This window comes from Phymastichus coffea, unplaced genomic scaffold, assembly GCF_024137745.1.
Source record: "Phymastichus coffea isolate CEN01 unplaced genomic scaffold, Cenicafe_Pcof_1.1 PCOF00002, whole genome shotgun sequence".
Lineage (NCBI taxonomy): Eukaryota > Metazoa > Arthropoda > Insecta > Hymenoptera > Eulophidae > Phymastichus > Phymastichus coffea.
The window spans coordinates 8,013,524-8,036,943 of record NW_026706813.1 but is presented as its reverse complement, the minus strand read 5'-3'; the positions used below and the strand labels follow the sequence as shown (position 1 = coordinate 8,036,943).

The following is a 23,420-nucleotide window of genomic DNA, read 5'->3' as shown; positions in this document are numbered from 1 at the left end:
CGTTCAGAAGCTGATAAGAATTCATGCCAAGGCGAGATATCACAACAAATGGGCCAGCGTATTTAGGGCAGAGTTTAGCTGATATGGCTTTAGCCGCAGTAGAGTACTTGGCTCTTTACCCAAACTTTATCGCCGATGTCGTAGTTAATATCGCGATGTTTCCGGTTGTAGTACTTCTCTTGTCGCAGATGAGCAGCTTCACTCCTTTCGCGGATATCGGCTCATAATTTGTCGAGCTTTCGCATGCGAGAGTACCATTCTTCATGGGCCGTAGTTTCTAACTGCTGTAGAGCAGCGCGCTCTCCCCTGCTTCGAACGTTATATGGTGGTTCAGGATTCTGTCCGTAATTTAAGAAGGCTGGACTGGAGTGAGTAGTCTCGTGGATAGCAGTGTTGTAGGCAAAGGCGAACTCGCCAATATGCTCATCCCACTTATCATGTTTCTCCGCAATAAATGCCGCGATCATAGTGTTGACGGTGCGGTTTACTCGCTTAGTGGGGTTCGATTTGGGGGAATAAGGAGCCCATGTGCCGTGAAAGACGCCATGTGCATCTACGAAAGAGTCGACTAACGAGTTTTTAAAGGGCGTACCATTATCTGATAGAAATCTATCAGGGATTCCAAAACGTAAATAGATGCGATGATTAATCTCTCTCTTGATTGTTTTGGCATTGGCCTTGCGGATCGGAATACACTCTATCGATCTCGTGAAGATATCCATGAAGACGAGTAAGTGTTCGTTTCCTTGAGGCGATCTCGGAAAGGGGCCCATCGTTCGACTTTAATTTGCTGGCACTTTTGACAGTTAGGTACAAAGTGTGCGGTATCTTTGTAGACACTTGGCCAGTAATACCGTAGCACCACCCTCTGGTGAGTTTTATGTCGGCCTAAATGGCCAGCTGTGGGTTCGGATTCCTCATGACATTCCATGAGAACCTGCTCGCGCTGTTCTCTTGGAACAACGAGCTTCCAGGCGTCGTCGTCTCCTATGAGACCGTCGATCACAGGGTCTGGTCGATACAGATACAAACGACCGCTTACAATCTCCCAGTAAGGGTGTGCTTTTGAATTCCGTTCGACCTACAGAAACTTACGCCGGTACCACGGATCCTTTATATCTTTTTCAACCGTGAAAGACGTTAGCGAAGTTACTACGTCTTCGTCTGTCTCCTACATACGAGAAAGTGCATCGGGCACGACATTATCCTTGCCCTTGCGGTGTACGGTGTTAGAATCGGATGCCTGGAGGCGCGAAGACCATCGGCCTAACTTACTATCGGGGCTCCGCAGATTTTGGAGCCACACAAGGCTGTGGTAATCAGTCACCACTGTGAAGCGATATCCCTCAATGTATGGCCTGAATTTTTCTATAGACTATGTGACTGCATGGAATTCACGTTCAGTAACCGATAGTCGGCGGTTCATAAGCGTGAGGATACGACTAGCAAAATATAGTACACGGTCCCCTTCTTCTGTCTTTTGAAGTAAACCACTGCCAAGGCCCGTATCACTGGCATCACACTCCAGAATGAACGGCGCAGAGAAGTCAGGTCTTGCTAAGACAGGGGCCGTAGCTAGAAGTGCTTTTATCTGTGTAAAAGCAGTATGATGCTCTTCCGTCCATACGTACTTGGTGTCCTATTTTGTGAGAGACGTAAGAAGCGCAGCCAGTGTAGCAAAATCCTGCAGGAATTTGAGGTACCACGAGGCCATACCAAGAAAACGTCGCAATTGTCCTAGATTTCTTGGCGCGGGGTACTCTAAGATTAGTCGCACTCTTTGAGGGTCTGGTCAGCAGCCGTCACGATTAACTAACACGCCGAAATAACGAATTTTGGACATGCAAATCTTGGACTTTTTCCTATTGATGGTGAGGCCCGCTTCGTTAATTCTTTCCAGAATCATCGTGAGTCATTTCATGTGATCTGCGAATGTGCCAGTCGCGATGATCAGGTCATCTAAATAGGAAAAAGCGTGGGGCTCCATTTCAGGCGTGATAATTTTATCCGCCAGCATTTGAAATGTAGCCGGGTCGACCGCCAGGCCATAAGGCATACGAACGAATTCGTACAAGCCCATACCCGGGACTGTAAAAGCCATGACTGGTATTGATCTCTCCGTGAGAGGTACTACTGTGGGCAAAAAGTAAGGTGAATTTTCAATTTAAACTTCGCGGGCTTAACATTTCGGGCTATTTCTTTTTTTCTTGAGTTGGTAGGACTGCGAATGACATCTGGGACAAATTTCATGTCAATGTCATCATCAGTAATATATTTACGCTTGTGTTTACCAAACGACCAAGAGTGCATGTTTCGATTTTTACAATGTCTGATTTAATTGAGCAAAGAAGTGCCATCAAATTTTGTTTGCGGAATAAAATTTCGGCTGCGGAAACGTTGAGGATGTTGCGGAAGGCCTTTGATGATTCTACCATGTCGCAGAAAAATGTTTATAAGTGGTACAAAGACTTCAAAGAGGGTCGAGAACGTGTTGATGACTTGGAGCGCTCCGGACGACCATCGACGTCAACAGATGACCAACACGTCAATAAAGTGAAGGAATTAGAGCTCGAAAATCGTCGGTTGACTGTTAGAGACCTTACTGATATGATCGGAATATCAGAAGGATCTGTGAAAACAATTTTGAAAGACCATTTGGGCCTACGAAAAGTCAAATCTCGTTTGGTACCGAAAACGCTCAATTTCTTGCAAAAAAAGTCGCCGCGTTGATGTGTGTGAAACAATGCTTTCTGACTATCAGGACAAGCTCAAATGCATGATTACGGGAGATGAGACTTGGATTTATGCTTACGACCCTGAAACAACCGACCAATCAAGCGAATATCGTGCTAAAGGCGAGGCCAGACCGAAAAGAGCACGTCAAAGTCGTTCAAAAATCAAGGTCATGATGACAGTTTTCTTCGATTTTCGTGGTGTGGTGCACTATGAATTCCTTCCACCCGGCCAAACTGTTAATAAGGAATATTATTTGAGCGTTATGCGTCGTTTGCGTGAAGCAATTCGTCTAAAAAGACCAGAATTATGGGTCAACAACTCTTGGTTTTTGCATCACGATAATGCACCATCTCACACTGCACTTGTTCTTCGTGACCATTTCGCCAAAAATTCGACGCATATCGTTCCGCAACCACCGTATTCGCCTGATTTGGCTCCGTGTGACTTCTGGCTATTCCCAAAACTCAAGAAACCACTCCGGGGAACGCGTTTCGAGTCGATTGAGGAGATAAGAGCTGAATCGAAGAAGGCGCTGATGGCTATACCGGAAAGGGACTATTTAGCATGTTTCGAGGATTGGAAAAAACGTTGGCATAAGTGTATTTTATCGGGAGGGGATTACTTCGAAGGGGATGACATTGATGTAGAAGAATAAATAAAGATTTTTCATTTTACAAACAAATTCACCTTACTTTTTGCCCACAGTAGTATCTGCCAGAAGACTCCAGAACAATCTAGAGTACTTATATATTTGGCGTACTGAATTTTGCGCAAGATCACATCCATATAGGGCAATGGATATGCCGGAATTTTCGACACTGCATCAACTTTATAGTAGTCGACGCAAAATCGACATGTACCATCAGGTTTCAAAATCATAATTACTGGGCTTGACCATTCGCTCTGGGACTTCCGGATTATTCTCAATCGTAACATCTTACGCACTTACTCGTGCATTTCGTCCTCTATCCTCTTAGATACCGGGTAATATCTTTGTTTAATTGGACTCGGGCAGTTGAGGTCTATGTCATGTGCGATCCAACTTACGTATACAACCTATCTGTTCGCAAGAGAGATCGGAGAGCAACTCCCGCATGACTTTTTCAATTTCCTCTCTCTGCTTATCTGTGAGATCTTCTATTCCCAGAGAGGCTAGGGCCGTTGCCTCTTTAGTTTTCGCAGAGGAGTGAACTGCAGGCACGCCTTCGTCGCAGCCATCATATGTCAGCCATATGGTCAGTCATGTGGTTGCCATCAGATTTAGGATCTAACATGGCTGAAAAGGCGTGTTTGAAATTGGTACCTAAAGTGCACTCAGTGTCGACTTCAGCTAAAATCAAAGAGTTACGCGTTACCCCTTCCAAAGTAAACGGTAACTCTACGCTACCTATAATAGGTATGTAGTGGCCATCAACTGCCTTTGCCCCGGGGCCCACATACGGTCGCACGCGCTGATTTAATGCGGCGACGATGGAGATGGCGATGGGGCCGAGGATAGTACAAGAAGCTCCGGTGTTCCAAAGACCTCGAAAAATATAATCGCTGACTTCAACAGTCAGCCATCACCTGGGGAACTTATCGACTAGGGCGCTTATAATGGTACCTCCATCGCTGATAGACTGCACGTCGGAAGGGCTGACTTGGGCTAGCATTGAATCACTCACCGTGTTGTGCGGCACCTACGCTACTCCCATTACGTCGCTAATCTCAAAGGTCCTGGTGACTAGGGGAGCAGTATGGACCTGGTCTACTTGCTCCCTCTCTCTTTTTTTGAATCCTCATTTTTCTTCTGTTGGGAAGAACAATCTGAGCATGTAGCCTTTGAGTAACCAGGCCAGCTATAGTTCCAGCAGTGGAGTTGGTTGCCATCAGGGCTAGGTTCTTTATCCTGATTTGGACACAGAAGTAACCGCAATAACGTGATTGCCTCCGGGGCGTCCTCAACTTCTCCTGCCTCCACGTCCTCGTCCATTACTGCGAGGTGAGTCTCCCTTGGAACCATTAGAATTTTCCTTCGGAGTTATCTCGGTCTTCTAACTAGGACCTCCTTTCTTCTGTGGCAATATAGAGGTCTTCGAATCTTTATACTCTAAGTTTTTCTTCTCGAGGAACTACATAAGTACGTTTTCCACCTCAGAATCTTCAATTGGCTGTGTTTTCCTGCTTAGAGAGGACAAACCAGAAGGCTTAGCCTTAGTGGTTTTGGTGCGTGACTTATAGGCTGTTACAGGCCAAGCGGCATGTTCGATAGGTGTAGGTGGCTTCCACTGTCCTTCATCGTCTTCGGCCTGTCTGGCTTTGTTGAGGAGCACCTATACGTCCGTGAGGTTGTCTTTAAATGGCTTAAGTTTCTTTTGGAGCTTAGACAATATATTGTCTATAACTAGATTAATTTGGTCCTGCATACTCCAAGGCGGATCGAGCCTTTTCATAATAGTGAATAATGAGACAGCATATTCAACTACGGGCTCGTCGGGGCCTTGCTCACGCAAATGTGCCTCTATTGCCATAATTCTTTTATTCCTCCTTAATTTACTATAGGTTGCGAGAGCGGCCTCTTTGAATTCGTGGAAAGTAGTCCACGAGGGCCTTACAGTGCGATACCAAAAGAGGGCTGACTTCTCGAATAAGGGAGTCATAGAATTTAACAGCTCTTCGTCTGATATTTTATCTAACAGACGATTTTCTTCGACTCGCTCCAAAAATTCCTCAATGCTCAGCCCTTCGTCTCCGGAAAACTTTATTTTCCACTCTCTTGCCGTTTTCTTAGAGGTTTAGTCCTGGGAAAGTATCCGGAAGACGTCGTATTCAAAGTGGTTGCTTGCTGTGAGCTAGCAGTTTGGCTTCCTGTTGGTGCGCTAAGTGTTGCCTGCTGCGGTGTGACTCCTGCCGAAGTACTGGGCAGAACCCCCCTTCCCCAGCTCGAGTACACGAGGGTGAAGGAGCACACGAGGGAAGTCACGGGGCCGAGCGATAAAGAAGTACTGGATGGTGTATACTTCTCCCAATGCGAGGATACAGGAGGATACAATGCAGACAAGGATGACGTAGTCGTCGGTAGCGACAATGGCAGGGGCACTTGTTAGAGCATTGCAGAGGGCTGGGTTGTCGAATGAAACAACGGCGTTTGCGGATTGAGTGAGGATGACGTATGTGAATGCGTTGTATTACCAAATTGACTCAGTTAAGATGAGGTCGGGGGTCTACCCACTAGTGAAGGCAAGTACGAGGTGTATTCAAAAAGTAACGAGAATTTTTAAATTTCGCGGGTTTAGAGAGCCCGCTTGTATAAAATTTTTTTTTATTATGTTGGTACACATGCCCCTGAAGTACGATAACATTTTCAGCAATATTCATTGCTTACTTTTTAAGTGGCAGCCGCTAACGTTAGACGTGTTTTTCGAGCTCGGCGATTTTCGTTTGTGAAAAAAAATGGATCAAAGAATTTGTATTAAATTTTGCGTAAAAAATGAAATAGAGTGTAGTAAAGTTTGTCAAATGTTAACAAAGGCATATAGTGAGTCTGCTATGAGTAAAGCAAGGATTTATGAGTGGTATAAGCGTTTCCAAGATGGCCACGAAAACGTTGAAGATGACGAACGACCCGGACGCTCAAGCACATCAACAACCGATGAAAACGTGAAAAAAGTGAAAGAAATGGTTATGAACGATCGCCGAATCACAATCAGAGAAGTCGCTGATGATGTTGGCATATCAGTTGGCTCATGCCATCAAATTTTTTCGAATGTTTTGGGTATGAAACGTGTGGCAGCAAAATTCGCTCCAAAATTGTTGAATTTCGAACAAAAACAGCGGCGAATGAAAGTTGCTCAGGAGTCGCTAAATGAAGTCAATAACGATGCAGAACTACTAAAACGTGTTATAACAGGTGACGAAACATGGGTTTACGGATATGATGTCGAAACTAAGGCTCAATCGTCCCAGTGGAGGCATTCTGGATCGCCAAGACCGAAAAAGGCTCGACAAGTACGGTCGAATGTGAAGGTTATGCTCACTGTGTTCTTCGATTTTAATGGCATAGTGCATTATGAATTCTTGCCACAAGGTCAAACAATCAATAAGCAGTACTACCTACAAGTTCAACGTCGTTTGCGTGAAGCAATCCGAAAAAAACGCCCGAATTTGTGGCAAAACAATTCATGGCTTTTGCACCACGATAATGCGCCTGCTCACACTTCATTGCTTGTTCGTGAATTTTTGGCCAAAAACGAAACTGTAACGATGCCTCAGCCTCCATATTCGCCAGATATGGCTCCATGTGACTTTTTTCTATTTCCAAAAATAAAGAGAACATTAAAAGGCCGTCGTTTTACAAGCATAGATGACATTAAAAGCGAATCGCTGAAAGATCTAAAAGCTATTACAAAGATCGAGTTTCAAAAGTGTTTCGAGGATTGGAAAAAGCGTTGGCATAAGTGTATTGTATCCGAACGGGACTACTTTGAAGGCGACAACATTAATGTAGATGAATAAATAAATATTTTTTTCATAAAACGAAAATTCTCGTTATTTTTTGAACACACCTCGTATGTATCTACCCAGCTAGTCAAGGGAAAGTTATCCATTAACCGAGCCAATTAAGACAATTTTAAGCTTTAACCCAACCAGTTAAGGCAAGATTGGAAGGTTTACCCAGCCAGTTAAGGCAAGGTTGAGACCGTGTGTTGAGAGCACGTATTCAAAAAGATTATCAACAGTTTCTTGGCAATATGCCATGCGATCATAAAAGCTTGATGTATTATGTGCAGTTTGATAGCAGCAATTTTATCCCATATTCGTTGTTCAAGAACATCAATACTCAATGATTTTGTATAATATACTCTATCTTTTTACAACTCCCATAAAAAAAAAGTCAAGTAGGGCGAGATCAGATAATTTTGCTGGCTATTCAATCGCTCCACGTCTGTCTATTCACCTCTCTTTGAATATTACATTCAGGTAATTGCGAACACATAACACATAATGAGCTGCCTCTCTGTCTTATTAAAACCAAATCTGTTCTAATCTGACTCTTGCAACACCATGAAAAGTTAGGGATATTCTGGTTCTTTAACATTTCTTCATACTGTGGGCCATTAAGTTTTCCCTCAATAAAGAAAGATTGAATAATTGCATTGATAATAATACCTGCCCAAATGTTAACCTTTTAAGGGTATTCAGTACTTCGGCTTTCCATCATCTAATGATAGTTAATTTCGCTTCAATAAGATATGTTACGCCTATTAACATTACCATTTAGACAGAATGTAACTTTATCCAAAAATTCGATACGATACAAAAAATTCATATCAGCATCCATTCGGTTCATCATCAATTCATAAAACTAGTAGTCGTCTATTAGGATCGTCTTCATTCAAATCTTTAACTTTTTAGAAATGAAATTTCAGTTTTTTTGTTAAAATGCGTAGTATCGAACCATAAGATAAGTTATGTTGTGTTGTAATTTCTAATGAAGATCTTTCGTAATAAATAGTGTGATATTCAATTGGTTCTCTTCAGTGTACGCTGTTACTGGGTGACCCGATCTAGGAAGATTATTTACATTTCAAGTTTCATTAAATTGTATCGTTCTATAAACAGTTGATTTTTATACTGGAACTTGCCCTACTCTGAATGATTAGTCAAATACGAGGTGTGTTCAAAAAGTACCCGGAATTATCGTTTTTCCAAAAAAATATTTATTTATTCGTTTATATCAATGTGGTCTCCTTCAAAGTAATCCCCCCCAGATATAATACACTTATGCCAGCGTTTTTTCCAATCTTCGAAGCACTCTTGATATTCACTTTTTGGTATGTCCTTGGGCACTCTCAGCGATTCGGCCTTTATTTCTTCAATCGAGGAAAAACGCCATCCTTTCATGGGTCTCTTCAACTTTGGGGACAGGAAACAGTCACACGGAGCCATATCTGGTGAATATGGAGGTTGGGGCACGACTACGGTATTGTTTTTGGCCAAAAAATCACGAACAAGCAACGACGAGTGAGCAGGTGCGTTATCGTGATGCAAAAGCCATGAATTGTTTTTCCATAAATCGGGGCGTTTTTTTCGGATTGCTTCACGCAAACGTCGCATAACTTCAAGGTAATACTCCTTATTAACCGTACGACCTTGTGATAAGAACTCATGATGCACCACGCCCCTGAAGTCAAAGAAAACTGTAAGCAAAACCTTCACATTTGATCGAACTTGACGTGCTTTTTTCGCGCTTGGTGACGTTGAATGCTTCCAGGTGGATGATTGTGTTTTGGTTTCGACATCATAACCGTACACCCATGTTTCATCACCAGTTATGACCCTTTTAAGCAAACTTGGATCGTCGTTGACGTCGTTTAACAGCTCCTGTTCAGCAATTGTCAGCGAGCGATGTTCATGCAATTGTTTTTTTGGTCAAAGTTCAGCAGTTTTGGAATGAATTTTGCTGCCACCCGTTTCATGCCCAAAACATTTGAAAAAATATTATGACATGAGCCAATTGATATGCCAACTTCATCAGCAACTTCTCTAATTGTGATTCGACGATCATTCAGAACCATTTTTTCCACTTTTTTCATATTTTCATCGATTGTTGACGTGCTGGGTCGATCGGAGTGTTCGTCATCTTCAACGTCTTCGCGGCCATCTTGGAAACGCTTATACCACTCGTAAATACTTGTGACGAGAGCAAGCAGTACGCTTGCTCCTCTTCTGCCCTCCTTCTCTCTCTCCCTCTTATCGCTCGGCATGGCGACGTGGTCAGCGTTCGGCGCATATATTTATTGCGCCTAACCACTGGCCTTTATGTTTTTCCAGCCGCCGAAGATTGCCGAGCAAGGTTGAGAGCGCCCGAAGAAGCAAGAGCGCAGCGACTATGAGACAGAGAGAGAGACAGAGAGAGAGAGAAAGAGAGAGAGAGAGAGAGAGAGAGAGAGAGAGAGAGAGAGAGAGAGAGAGAGAGAGAGAGAGAGAGTTAGCGTGCATGCTAGAGTGCGCGTCTATGCACGCACTATGCAGGTTTGGGCCGGCGTGTGACGCGCGACCAATTAGCGCTTTTGTCGCAAGCCGCCTAATGAGTGAGCTTGGTAGGAGAGCCCGGCGAGAGCGCGAACGCTGACCATGCGTCAAGTCGCGTGATCTAGTTCCCGGAAGAAAGTTAAGGAGAGAAGTTGGAAGTAGCAGCGCAAAGAGAGAAGAAGAAGTACACGTGCAGGAGTGACCAGACCAGGGCGAGACGAGGCAACGTGTGGCGACAATACCTGCAGCAGGGCACTCAGTGTCGCCCTCGCCACCGTGCACGGCATGACTTCCAGTGGGTTCACCACGGGCTACGCCGAGGAAGACGTCCAGCCAGCGGCCAGGTTAACTCCCCGTTGCCGGCTCATTGCCAAGGATAAAGGTCAGGTTATCTCTCTCTCCCGGTATTTCTCTCTCTCATGACGATAGGTAGCCAGGCGATCACTTGCCGGCTACGCTCATCGTAATGCGGTAGAGAGGTTTCGACGTATTCTTTCCTTTGTAAGGAGGCAAATGGTCAAGGCGATTTAGTCGCCGGGCCATTCATCCTCCCGCGTTAGTTTAAGTTGTTCTGTACACGTGCGCGTCATGCAAACTTTATTATAACCGATTTTGTATTTGTTTGTCTGAATAGATTTAAGTTGTATGTTCTAATTAAGGAAAATTATTTATTCGTTCGACCTATCCTCTCGGTCCCCGATTGTTAAAGAGCGAAAGTGCCTCTCTTACTCTCCCCTTAATAAATTGGTGACGTCAGTGCCGAATAAGGCGCTGCCCCCGTTACACACTTGTTTTTTTTTAGCAGACTCACCATAGGCTTTTTGTAACATTTCACACACTTTGTTACACTTTATTTCATTTTTTACACAAAATTTAATACAAATTCTTTGATCCATTTCTTTTAAAAAACGAAAATCGCCGAGCTCATAAAAACACGTCAAACCTTAGCGACTACCGCAGACAAAGTAAACAGTGAATATAGCTGAAAATTTTATCATACTTCAGGGGCATGTATATCAACACAATAAAAAAAAATTTTGACAATCGGACTCTCCAGACCCGCGAAATTTAAAAATTCCGGGTATTTTTTGAACACATCTCGTAAATTTGCAATATTCTCAGATGATCCTTCATTATCACCCTACCCCCTCATTATAAGAATACTTATTCACTCTCGCTAATTTAGCGCAGCCATTGTAGTTTTATAAAATCTAGTGAAAAATTTTAATAAAATAAATAATAAAATGATAGCGTATAACAAAATTTACGAACGAAGTGAGCAGGAATAATAACACTTAGGTTGAAATCAATGAAACTTTATTAAAATAACAACAACAAAATATTCAAGTCGATAATCAAATTTGAATTATTTTAGTACACGCGTACGAGACGGTGGTCCGATAAGTACTTAGCCTCACCGCCCGATGGCGCCACTCTCGCAAAAGAAATATTCTATCACGTAGTATAACCATCTCGATGGTTACTGTCAAGATTTCAGCCTGATCGGAGTTGTAGTTTATTTTTGAGAGCGTTTGAATGAAGTGTGTCTGTTGATTTTTGAAAAATGGAAAAAGAGCTGTATCGGGCGGTGATTCGATTCTTGTTTTTGGAAGGGAAATTGCGCAGCGAAATCAAAAAGTGCTTAGATGCTGTGTACGGTGACTCTTCTCCTTCGATGGTGACCGTCAAAAATTGGTTTAACGAGTTTCAACGTGGTCGCACGTCGATTTTTCAAGAACCACGTCCAGGTGCTCCGAAAATGGCTACCACGGAGGACAACATGACAAAAATTCACGATCTCGTATTGGCAGATCGACGATCGAAGGTGCGCGAGATAGCTAAGATCGTAGGCATCTCAAAAAACCGCGTGGGTCATGTCCTGCATGATATTTTGGGCATGAGAAAGTTGTTGGCGGGATGGGTGCCGCGTTTGCTCACTCCGGACAACAAGCGCAACCGTGAGATGACTTCAGAGCAATGTCTGACGCTGTTTAAGCGCAATCCGAAGGAGTTTCTGCGTCGTTTTGTGACAGTCGACGAAACATGGGTCCACTGGTATACACCAGAGACCAAGGAACAGTCGAAACAGTGGACTTTACCAGGCGAAAGTGCTCCGAAGAAGGCGAAGACAGCCCCATTGGCCGGAAAGGTGATGGCCACCGTTTTCTGGGATTCACAAGGTGTGATCTACGTCGACTAGATGGAGAGTGGCAAAACGGTCACAGGGATGTTCTATGCCGAATTATTGGGTCGATTCGATGTCGAATTGCAGAAAAAACGGCCCCATTTGGCGAAGAAAAAAGTGCTCTTCCACCATGACAACGCACCGGCTCACACCTCCGCCGTCGCCATGGCCAAATTGGTCGAATTAGGCTACGAACTGCTGCCCCATCCACCGTATTATCCAGATTCAGCCCCGTGCGACTTCTTTTTGTTTCCAAACTTGAAAAAGTCACTCGCTGGGCAGAAATTTGAATCGAATAAGGAGGTAATCGCTGCCACGGAAGCCTACTATTCAGACCTCGAGGAAACATATTTTTCAGACGGGTTAAAGAAGTTGGAGCTTCGCTGGGCCAAGTGTATCGAACTAAAAGGAGACTATGTTAAAAAATAAAACGCCACTTTTCCAAAATTTTCGTTTTTCTTTTGTAGGCTAAGTACTTATCGGACCACCCTCGTATATCACAGAGACAACCTACTCAATCGAGTGTTGAAATCAGATTGCGGTAGCTTTTTCCGTTTCCTACCTCAACACCTTCGCTCGGCCATTCCTTCCTTTCGGCTTTTCTCCCTCTGGTGTCATGGCGTAGGCGTGGCTTCTAGAGCCCAAAGGGAAATTTCTGCGCACTTTCTTCCTCTCCTCTCTCGCTTCGCTCGTGGATTGCTTGACAGCCTCGGATTTACACGATGGCGAGTTTCGAGTTGTACGATCCTCTCTAAGAACTGATTCTCGAGTTCGTGGCAGCCTCAAGGCAATTCCTCAAGCTGCTGAGCTCATGGTCCTGACTATTTTCCTAGCCATGCTCGTCAGGACGAGCGAAGCCAATGAGGAGGATTGAGTCGATGTTAATATCTGCTATTTGCCCGTACCATCGGCTGCTCTGAATCAACCCTTGATCTAATAGTTGTCTCACTTTACACGCATTATTTACCGCATCACATAGAATTTCATCATTCACTTTCTCACGTAACAATATTTTGCTCATTCAAACCTTTCCTCGTGCGCTCATGTACACTTTGGCTGTTAGCTGTTTACATTATTTTCGGAAAAGAAATATTTCCTAACGTCTGTTTCGAGCGATCTTTATTCAATAATTGCCTAAACTCATGGATACGTTTGTCGGTCATAAACAGCGATGCCCCGGCGCGTCGTAGATTCATGAGGATATAATGGTCGAAGCGTTTATGCCGGTCGACCTATTTTTTTTACAGCATAAAGGGAGAAAAGGTAAAACTCCTTTCTTGGATATATTGGCGTTACGTTTATGGCGTTCATATTCGGCTGCACTCGGTTATAGGCTTCATCGGGAATTGACAATTTCAAAAACAAAGAACGGAAAGGAAAGAAACGGAATTTTCTTTCGTTTTCGGTATAACTACTCACCAGATGTTATCGTTTTGGCTTGTTCCCGTCTCATTTGAAATCTGTCGGTAACAACAAAAAATAGCCCTCTGAACAAAATAATTGCAATACAGTACGAAAAAGCAGAATGATGTAGCGATAAATTAGTGGACCATGATAATAAAGTTGAATGAATATTTATTGCAGATATCAAAAAATTTTTACAGTAAAACCAATTTAGTATTTATTCATTAAAATAAAATTCATCTAGTGCTTACACGATTACTAACGAAATATTATTAAATCTTACTATTACAAATTACTAAAATATGAATTTTTCTCTTTAAATAAAGGTTTCAAAAAAAGTTTTTTAGACCATTGAATGCAAAATCATAATTATGGAAAATTTTTCATATCTAAAATTCAAAATTTTTTATTTCATGGATAAAAACTATGGAGTTCCATGCTAAAAAGTAACGTTAATCTTTGAAAGTTCTTGAAGGCAATGGCCAAGGTCATACCCGAACATAATATTTTATGAAATTTTCAATTTATGCATCGAAAGTATGAGATTCCATTAAAAAAATCACTTTGACCTTTAAATGACCTGAAAAGTTATGGTCAAGGTCATGGTCAAGGTCACCATTAGATAGCGAAGAAAAAATCCTATATCTTTTATTCGAAACATGTTTCACTAATATACAGTCCTGCCGAGTGATTCCGCCGTTTCGGGATTTTTGGATCTCATTGTATAAGGACTTACATATGCGCAAATTGCACCTGTAATCTTTACCACAAGAGATCTCACAAAATAATATTATGACAGCGGACCGTATAATTAAAAAAAAAATTCTTAGTATTAAAACAGATGATGGAGTGAGAACCGTTGCCCACTAGCGAGGGGAACCAAGTTAAGCATCACAGAAAAAATGTTCCTTGATAGTCTCCAAATGGCAATAAAATCTGTACCCAGAATTCATGTAAGCGTGCGTTCTTTTTTTAGTGCGTTCTTCCGCCCAACGCGCCCTCACGTTTGCATGCAAAAGGCAGGCAGCCAGATTTTTACATAAATATAAACCAGGTTCAGTAGGCACACTTGACAATTTTTCATCACACATACCAAACCTCTATACGATTTTCTATACATATTTGGATTGACTTATCTTTAATGTGCTTATCTTTAATCTTTTACGCGATCACGCTCTATTTCTAACCCGATATATCCGTTATATATTAGCACGCTCTCGATTGCTTTTACATTTTCACTAATTAAAAGACCGTCATGTACATACAACGCTAAATAAACAAGAGAGTTTTCAATAATGCTGATGAATACGCACTGATCACTTTCAACACTTCTAAAATTCAACTTTTATAAAAAACTCACGAACTTTTTATTCCAGCAGCGCAGGGATTGCTTCAGCCCATAGAGGCTGCGGTGTAGCTTGAAAACGAGGTCCTTGTGATCTTCATTGATGTGTCCTTCTGGCTGCTGTATATATCTTTCTTCGGAGAGTTCTCCATATAAGAATTCAATATAAACTGTTTTATCAATATTGAGTGACAGCTTATTAAGGGCTAACCGTTTTCCTGCTATATCCAATTAATTGTTCATATTTGTTTCTATTTCTTCCCAATTTTCACCAGTTGAGATGACTACCGTATCATCAATAAAAGAGAGAATTATATTATCTGGCAAGTTTGTAAGATGTAATTTATATAAATTATGAAGAGCAGTGGTTCTAGGATTTTACCGTAAGGAACTCCCATCTAAACTTCCTCAGTGTTGCTGAGTATATTGTGAATTTGGCTCTTTGTTTTCGTTTGCTTGAATAGCTTTAAATTAGATTGTGGATACTTCCTCTTATACCATAATTATATCATTTATCACGTAAAATTTTATGATCAACCGTATCGAAAGCTTTGGCTAGATCGAGAAAGGTAATAACTATGGGATCACTACAGTCCAGTTGTTTATAAATCAAAATTAATATATACTGTTATGTTCGAATAGAATTTGTTATTATCTTAAGCTAATCTCCATCTGAAAATTACGCGGCGCAAAAAAAATTTAAAAGCGAAGGGGTTAGAGCAGAGTGACAAAAAACAGAGAAACATTGTCTCATTTTTCTTCCTTACCTGCAAGTCACTAGTTCTAATTGAACTAATTGCCTTTAGTCACATGCTGTTCTCCCCTCTTTACTTAACACTGTCCCCGTGTTTCCGCATTCCTCTTTTTTCTTCGCGCTCTCTATCTCTATAGCAGTCTTTTTTCAATACCGGTCCACGTTTTACGAATATCCATTCATTACAGTTGGGCAATTCTTGGCTATTTCAAACAGTTTAAAACATCAAATCACCAATTTTGTTCAAAGTTGGTAGACTTATTACCTATACAGAGGTCAACATCTGTGCAAAGTTTTAGATCAAAATATTGATAAGGGGCCGACTTATCAACTGTTGAAAAAATATTGGACTTTTTTTTATTAATTCGATTTCTCGGAGACTAGTAAAGATATGGACATGATTCTTTTTTAAAAGACGCAGAAAGTTTCACTTTTAAAATGTAAGTAATAAAATACCAAATCATTTATTCGTTAAAGGCATTTGCCGCTAGCAACGTTGGAACCGCACGAGTAAAGGACGGCCGAGCGGCTGAGCGGCTAGCGCGCGGTTCGTTTTATTTTAGTGCTGTCTTAATTCTAATAGGGGGCACTTGATTTTCTCAACGGTTTCTTATGTAAAACATGACAAGGAACACGATGGTGCAAAAATTAAAAAAAAATATATCGTTTTTTGAGATATCGTCGATTTTTTGAAAAAATTGTTTATAACAATGACATAAATAAATGATTTGGTATTTTACTACTTACATTTTAAAAGTGAAACTTTCCGCGTCTTTTAAAAAAAGAATCATGTCCATATCTTTACTAGTCTCCGAGAAATCAAATTAATAAAAAAAAGTCCAATATTTTTTTAACAGTTGATAAGTCGGCCGCTTATCAATATTTTGATCTAAAATTCTGCACAGATGTTGACCTCTGTATAGGTAACAAGTTTACCAGCTTTGAACAAGTTTGGTGATTTAATGTTTTAAACTGTTTGAAATAGCCAAGAATTGCCCAGTTGAAAATAATAGTCACCTCTACATCTTGACCATAATTAAAATATAGATCGTGAAAAAGCTTCGTAATCTATAGAAACATTTTAATTTTTATAAAAAATATAATTATAATAGTAAAAAAACTTAATAAATTTACAATATTTTGAATTTGAATTAATAATTATTACAATTGTTTCAGCTTCAAAACTAAGGGAAACTTAACAAAGCATATGAAATCGAAAGCTCACTACAAAAAATGTATAGAATTGAGAATAACGCCGGTACCAACAAGTGTATGCGACGAAAACATAGATAAAGAGGCTCTAGATAAGTTAGTATTAACTGGTGCATCGATAGATGACACATCATCTTCTGAGGATGAAAGTGAAGCTGATGCAGAAGGTGAGAGCGATGAATCTGGCAATGAAGAACATGAAGCAGCGCAAAGCTTGCTAAGATTGGCAGCGCGTCCTCGACCAAATAATTTTCTATTTGCATCAAAAAATAAAAAATTACTAGGGTTACTCTCTTCAAATCGTCCAGTTGCTTATCCATACAATAAATTACAGTTCAATGTAATAAATTGCGCTGGTGACAAAATAAAGTGTTCAATTGGTACTCAAACTGCTATTGATCTCACAACTACTAAAACGACGCAACAATTATCTGATCAACAAAGTACAGCAGAAATACTGAGTGGTCCAGTTTCAGGCTCCAAGCTTTTAAGAACACTTGTACAAAGTATGGAAAGATTACCAATTAAAAACTGTAACTGGCAAGTTTCTGAGGTCACCCAAGATCAAATGTTCAGAGCATACCTTACTGAACGCCACCTTATGAATAGTAAACTCAAACAACAATATCGTACTACAGTACCTTCCATCAAATCAGTTATTTCAGAGCTTCGGTTTAGCAGGGAGCATAAAAAAACAGAGGTTCATCACGAGAGTTATGAACTCAAATCACTTCACCAGGTTAATTTAGACTCAATTTTACCGGCTCGAAAAGTCGTAGTTAATAAAATGGGTTTCACGTCTTCTTTACCGCATAAACCAAACACTGAACTTTTTCAATCAAGTCTTGCTGAAGAAGCTAAAAATGTTTGTGGTGTTTGTAGTAAGGTTTTTAGTAAACCAAGCCAACTCAGACTTCATATTAACATCCATTATTTTGAGCGACCTTTCCGTTGCGAAAGCTGCGGCACGTCTTTTCGCACTAAAGGTCATTTAACGAAACATGAACGATCGACTTTGCATCAAAATAAGGTAACTGTTAAATTTATTTCTTTTCTTGTATAATGCAATATTAAAATGTATAATTTTCAAATGGGCATATAACATAGGTAAACATGACATCAACGTTCGGTGCTGCAACGGCTAGTAATCCTCGCCCCTTCAAATGTATTGATTGTAAGTCAGCTTTTCGAATTCATGGTCACTTAGCTAAGCATCTTCGTAGTAAAATGCATATAATGAAGCTAGAATGCTTAAGAAAATTGCCTTTTGGTACTTATGCAGAAATGGAAAAATCTGGTATAAATTTGAATGATATTGATACTACTGACTGTGATACTAGTCTTTCTAGCCTTCAAGTACGTATGTTTTATTTAAATTAACTGTTAATTGTTAATTAAAATGCTTTTTGAATGGTACTCATTTTATTCTATTATTTATATAACATATTATTTGGCATTTCAGATAATGGCACAAACGCTGTATAAAAAACAGCCCAATCAAATAAATCACTGTCAATCTAGTACAATTGTCTCGATATCAAATAATGTGTCAGAACAAACTTCAATTTTATCTGCAAAAAGTAGTGAAGCTAGTGAAAGCTCTTCTGATGAAGGAGGAAAAGACTCTACAGCATTAATTCAATCTGAAATTAATTATCCATGTTTTTTAATAAACACATGCCAGTCAAACAGGTCAAACGAAACAAGTTCACAAAATAGTAAAATAAATTATCAATGTCACATTTGCACGACATCTTTATCCAATTTGGATGATCTGAAATCACATTGTTTTGAAGAACATCGCATGAAATCAAGTATTACCTCACAACTTTTCTGTAATAATGCTCCTGAATTTTCAAAGAAACTTGAAAGTAGAATCATAAACAAAGAAAATACTCAACGACTACCAATTATTAGTGGACCTACGATAAAAAAAGATATCTAGGCTAAAAATACAATTCCTATTTAGTGCCAAATCGTATAATTTTATTGTTAATTTGTTAACATTAGTAACACTTGGCTCATTAAATTAGCAGAAAACTCAACGATTTTTAAAAACTAGAATGTTAATCTACGTGAATTTCATGAGATAAGAGATCTTTTTTATAAAACATTCTTTGATATTCTGTAGTGTTATTATGTTATTGTATAAGTTGTAAAAACGTTATTTCGAAAATGAAATTTCACATTATGTTTGGATGGTTGTTATTTGGGCTTAATTCTTTCTTTCAAGTCATTATTTCAGAACATGTATGAAATTTTATGAGATACTGAGTGACTTTTTCTAATTTAAAATTGTTTTAAATTATCTGAGAAAACAAAGAAAAATTATTAAGTGTTTTTTTAATTAAGTATTTTAAATATTTCATACCCTGATCTACACGAATTTGTACAAGAACATGTCACGATGCTCTGTTTGGAATGTATAGACATCTAAAAATAATATACTACCGATCTGAACTCTTTAAAAATTATGTATAAGTTTATATAGTAATATTTTACATAACTTTAAACATAAGTAAATCATGTTTAGAAACATGTGCAATAAGTAGAAATAAGTAAATCATCAAGTAAATGTTCATCGATCAGTGAATCGTCTATATTTGTTTAATGTTTGTATTTTTTAAATTAAAATTTCTTTCATCATCAGTTTCTTGATTGACTTGTCAAATATATCTATCCCAAATATTACAAATTTATTTTAATCTTTTAATTAATAGATTATTAATTTGAATTTTCGATTTATATAAATAATATCTTTATGATCTTGATATGCTTGCTTACATATTTCAAAAAATCTTCAATATTTTTCATATCATCATTCGTTCATGCAAGTAATTATAGAAATTGTATAAATTGTAAGAGTTTTAAAATAATGTAAATTGTAAAAAAGTTTTAGAATAACGTTATAATAAACCACCGATATCAGCGCATACATCTGTACCATGACTACACTGATTCGCTAATTATCTACAGAATTTTTTAGTAAAATTAAACATTTTTTATTCGAGAATCCAGATTTTTATTCTAATTCGATTTCATATTGCTGGAGCGCTTTCATTCATTTATTTTTATCTATTATAAAAAAACAATTATCTCATGAAATTTAATGTGGAATAAATTTAATCAATAATGATTCCTAATCAAATGAAATAATAAAAAATTAATTACATAATTATTCGAAAGCTATCGATTTTTTGTTCGTTGAATTTCTACGGGAAGGGCTACTGATACTTTTTTTATCGCATCTTTTAAAAAAAGAATCAATATAATAATATTATTTATAGTTCTTATTATAACTTAAAAAAAAATTTTAAGTCGACTTATTTTAGAGCCTGTAGATTAGTATGAAAAAATTAACATAAGTTATTTGTTTATCACAATATCCTTATTTTGATGATATAAAAAGGACAAGATCGTACTCCAAATTACCATGGTATTTTTGATTAAATTTTGTAGTACCATTTTATTGCAATTTATTATTGTACACTAACTTATATGAGTGAAAATTTAAAAAATAATTTGTGGAATACTTATTAAAAAACTGAACGATTACTATGAAGCATGAAATATATCTATTATTATTATATCTGAAGCGTTGGAAGCACAGAATGATTATACACCTTCTCATTATCGCAGTAAATGTAAATTTACCATGTTCACAAGTAAAAAATTTATAGAATTCCTACATTTTTCGAATTTATTTTTAAAACTTTATATTTTTTAAGAAAGATACTTTAACGCTTATTTTCGTAATCACTAATATATTTTTATACTATTTAATTAATCTAAATTATATTCATTTGTAAATGAAAATCAAAATAAATTAAATGTAGTATTTTACTATCAATCACATAAATTGAACTTCATTTCATTTCTAAATATATTATCACGATTTTTTGATTACATTTTAACATAGACTATCACATGGAAAGTGTATTTTTCGAATCTAATATTCACTGATTATATATTTTATTAGAATATTGTAGTATGTACTATGCATTTTCGTATCCTGAATACTATAGAACAACTACAAATTTTGTATAAGTTATAACTAAATTAATTATTGATTAAAGAAATATTTTCGAGATTAATTTAAATTGAAATAATTTATATGTATAGTTTTTTTATAAGGTCTATTAGAGAATGTTAGACTGTATGCTAATTGTGAATTAAAAATGTACATGTAAATAAAACATATTTTTATCTATTTGATTGGAACAGAACAGTCAATGGACAGATTTATAAAACCTGAGCTACAATTTCTATTGGAATTTATTGTAAAAGTTAAGGTTTTCTTAAAAGAATATAATAAAAATTTTACTTTACTTCTATTTATATTTAATTTTTTCGATAATATACACAAAGATTTTGTTGGTAAGGTTTTACATTTGTATTACTGACTTTTAGCTTAATCAAATATATTAAGCTTCAGTATTTATTATTTTATCACTATTATTATAAATTATTTTCTAAAATAAGCAAGATTGAAGTACGTAAACTATGTAGCAATATCGAATTTGTATATTTTCTCTCTTTGGTGGTTTTTTATTTTATGATAATCCATTTTAGATATACCGAGGCCAAATGTACTAGAAAATTTTGGAAAAGCTATGTATTTTTGGAAAATTTTATTTATAATTATTAGTGTTGATATTCAAATATGAGTTCTTAATCATAAAAGCGAAGGTTAATATCGCAAAGTATTATCTCTTGATTTATCAAATAAAATTATACAATTTTTCTTTTCCTTTTTATTGATCTGAGGTTGAATTTAGTTTTACTAAATCGATAGGAATAAAATTTTAGTAATTCGTCCAAGAGAGATTTAACAGTATTATTGAAACCTATACGAACTATGTTAACACTATTCAGGTGACATACTCGTATTTCTATTCTCCGTAAAAACTACTTTGGTGAAGATCAATTTTTTTGCCTAAGTAAAACTAATTGACGAATCATTACGTTGCTATTCGCCATTTTATAATTCTTCGTCTCTTTCAGTTTGAATATCTAAAAAACCTAATGTGACGAATAGATTCTAGAAACGACATTTATTTGGCCAATAACAATTACAATCCTTCATTTTGCGGATCTGTGTAATTTTTCATACCATCATATTTGAAAAATTCCACTTCTCCCGAGAAACGGCTCGTCACGGTCAAAGATCCTTTACTCTTTCATTAAGATATCATTTTAGTGGCCTATATGCTAATTTGAATAGGTGTAGTGCCCTTCGAATATCCCGGTCATTGGTCAATATGGAAATTAGGGAAGTCATAGTGCCCTCTTTTTCTCTCCTACCTCATTATTATTTTCCGTCTCATCCCCCCTTCTCCACTAAGTTAGTCAGTATTGATCGACGAGAAAGATCTGTCCCTATTCCTATTTATTTTTTGGTGCGCACACCTAGCCTGAAGCTAACTTAACTTTCATCAAAATGGTGACGCATACGGCTCACGGGGATCGATTGAGTGTTAATTATAAACAATAAATCCGTTCACACGAAAATCCTAGCTGATCCTATTTTCAAATTATGAGCAATAAACAAAAATTTTATCGAAAAATGCGAAAAATAAATAATTAATAAGTAAAGAACTAAATAAATATGTATATACACTTTTATACATCACAGAATTTATATATATATATACAGTGCCGCTCACGCACTTTTACCCCCCCACGGGCAAAATCAGTCTAACTTCAAAGTTTTATATCTCTGGTAGAAATTAACGTACAGAGACGCGCGTGGATGCGTTTGAAAGGTCTTTCGGAGAGCTTTCAAATGATATGACTCACGGTTGCCATCGATTGTTTTTTTAAATTTTGCAACAATTATGCAAAATTGAAAATTCTGAATTTTTTTTATTATTTTTGACAATTAGCCAATTTTGGAAAAAAAATCGTACGAAAATTTGAAGTACACCATTTTTCAGCTATTACCAAGCCCTATCTGAATCACTCATCAAAAATTTATTTTCGTCAAATATGACGCGCGCACGGGCATTTTTTCCTGGAAGTGACAGTTTTTTTCAACATTTTTTATCTCCGTCAAATTGTAACAATCGAAAAAAATTTATAGGAGAAAAAATGTTTGTTTTTTCACGTAGAATACTGCAATAATTTTTTTTTTGGTTTTTCGAAAAATTTTTTTTTTCGGTTTAAATTATTTTTCAAGGTCGAAAAAAAAAAAATTTTTTTTTTATGTAATTTACGATACTTGTTATGTAGTATTACCGAATGGGTGAAAAAAAATTATTGCAGTATTCTACGTGAAAAAACAAACATTTTTTCTCCTATAAATTTTTTTCGATTGTTACAATTTGACGGAGATAAAAAATGTTGAAAAAAACTGTCACTTCCAGGAAAAAATGCCCGTGCGCGCGTCATATTTGACGAAAATAAATTTTTGATGAGTGATTCAGATAGGGCTTGGTAATAGCTAAGAAATGGTGTACTTTAAATTTTCGTACGATTTTTTTTCCAAAATTGGCTAATTGTCAAAAATAATAAAAAAAATTCAGAATTTTCAATTTTGCATAATTGTTGCAAAATTTAAAAAAACAATCGATGGCAACCGTGAGTCATATCATTTGAAAGCTCTCCGAAAGACCTTTCAAACGCATCCACGCGCGTCTCTGTACGTTAATTTCTACCAGAGATATAAAACTTTGAAGTTAGACTGATTTTGCCCGTGGGGGGGTAAAAGTGCGTGAGCGGCACTGTATATATATATATATATATATGTATATATATATATATATATAATG

At 37.8% G+C, this 23,420-nt stretch overlaps 1 protein-coding gene across 2 annotated transcripts in view; it reads left to right on the top strand.

Moving 5' to 3' along the window:
* The window catches only part of LOC131663135 (zinc finger protein 236-like), a 283,440-nt gene extending 263,036 nt beyond the window's left edge, over nucleotides 1-20,404 (top strand). For both annotated transcript variants that reach the window (XM_058933275.1, XM_058933284.1), the window contains exons 5-7: nucleotides 16,615-17,680; nucleotides 17,758-18,006; nucleotides 18,113-20,404. In XM_058933275.1, coding sequence (XP_058789258.1) covers nucleotides 16,615-17,680; nucleotides 17,758-18,006; nucleotides 18,113-18,595 — 1,798 coding nt within the window. In that variant the 3' untranslated portion in view covers nucleotides 18,596-20,404. The remainder of the gene's footprint in view (nucleotides 1-16,614; nucleotides 17,681-17,757; nucleotides 18,007-18,112) is intronic.
* Nucleotides 20,405-23,420: the final 3,016 nt, after the last annotated feature.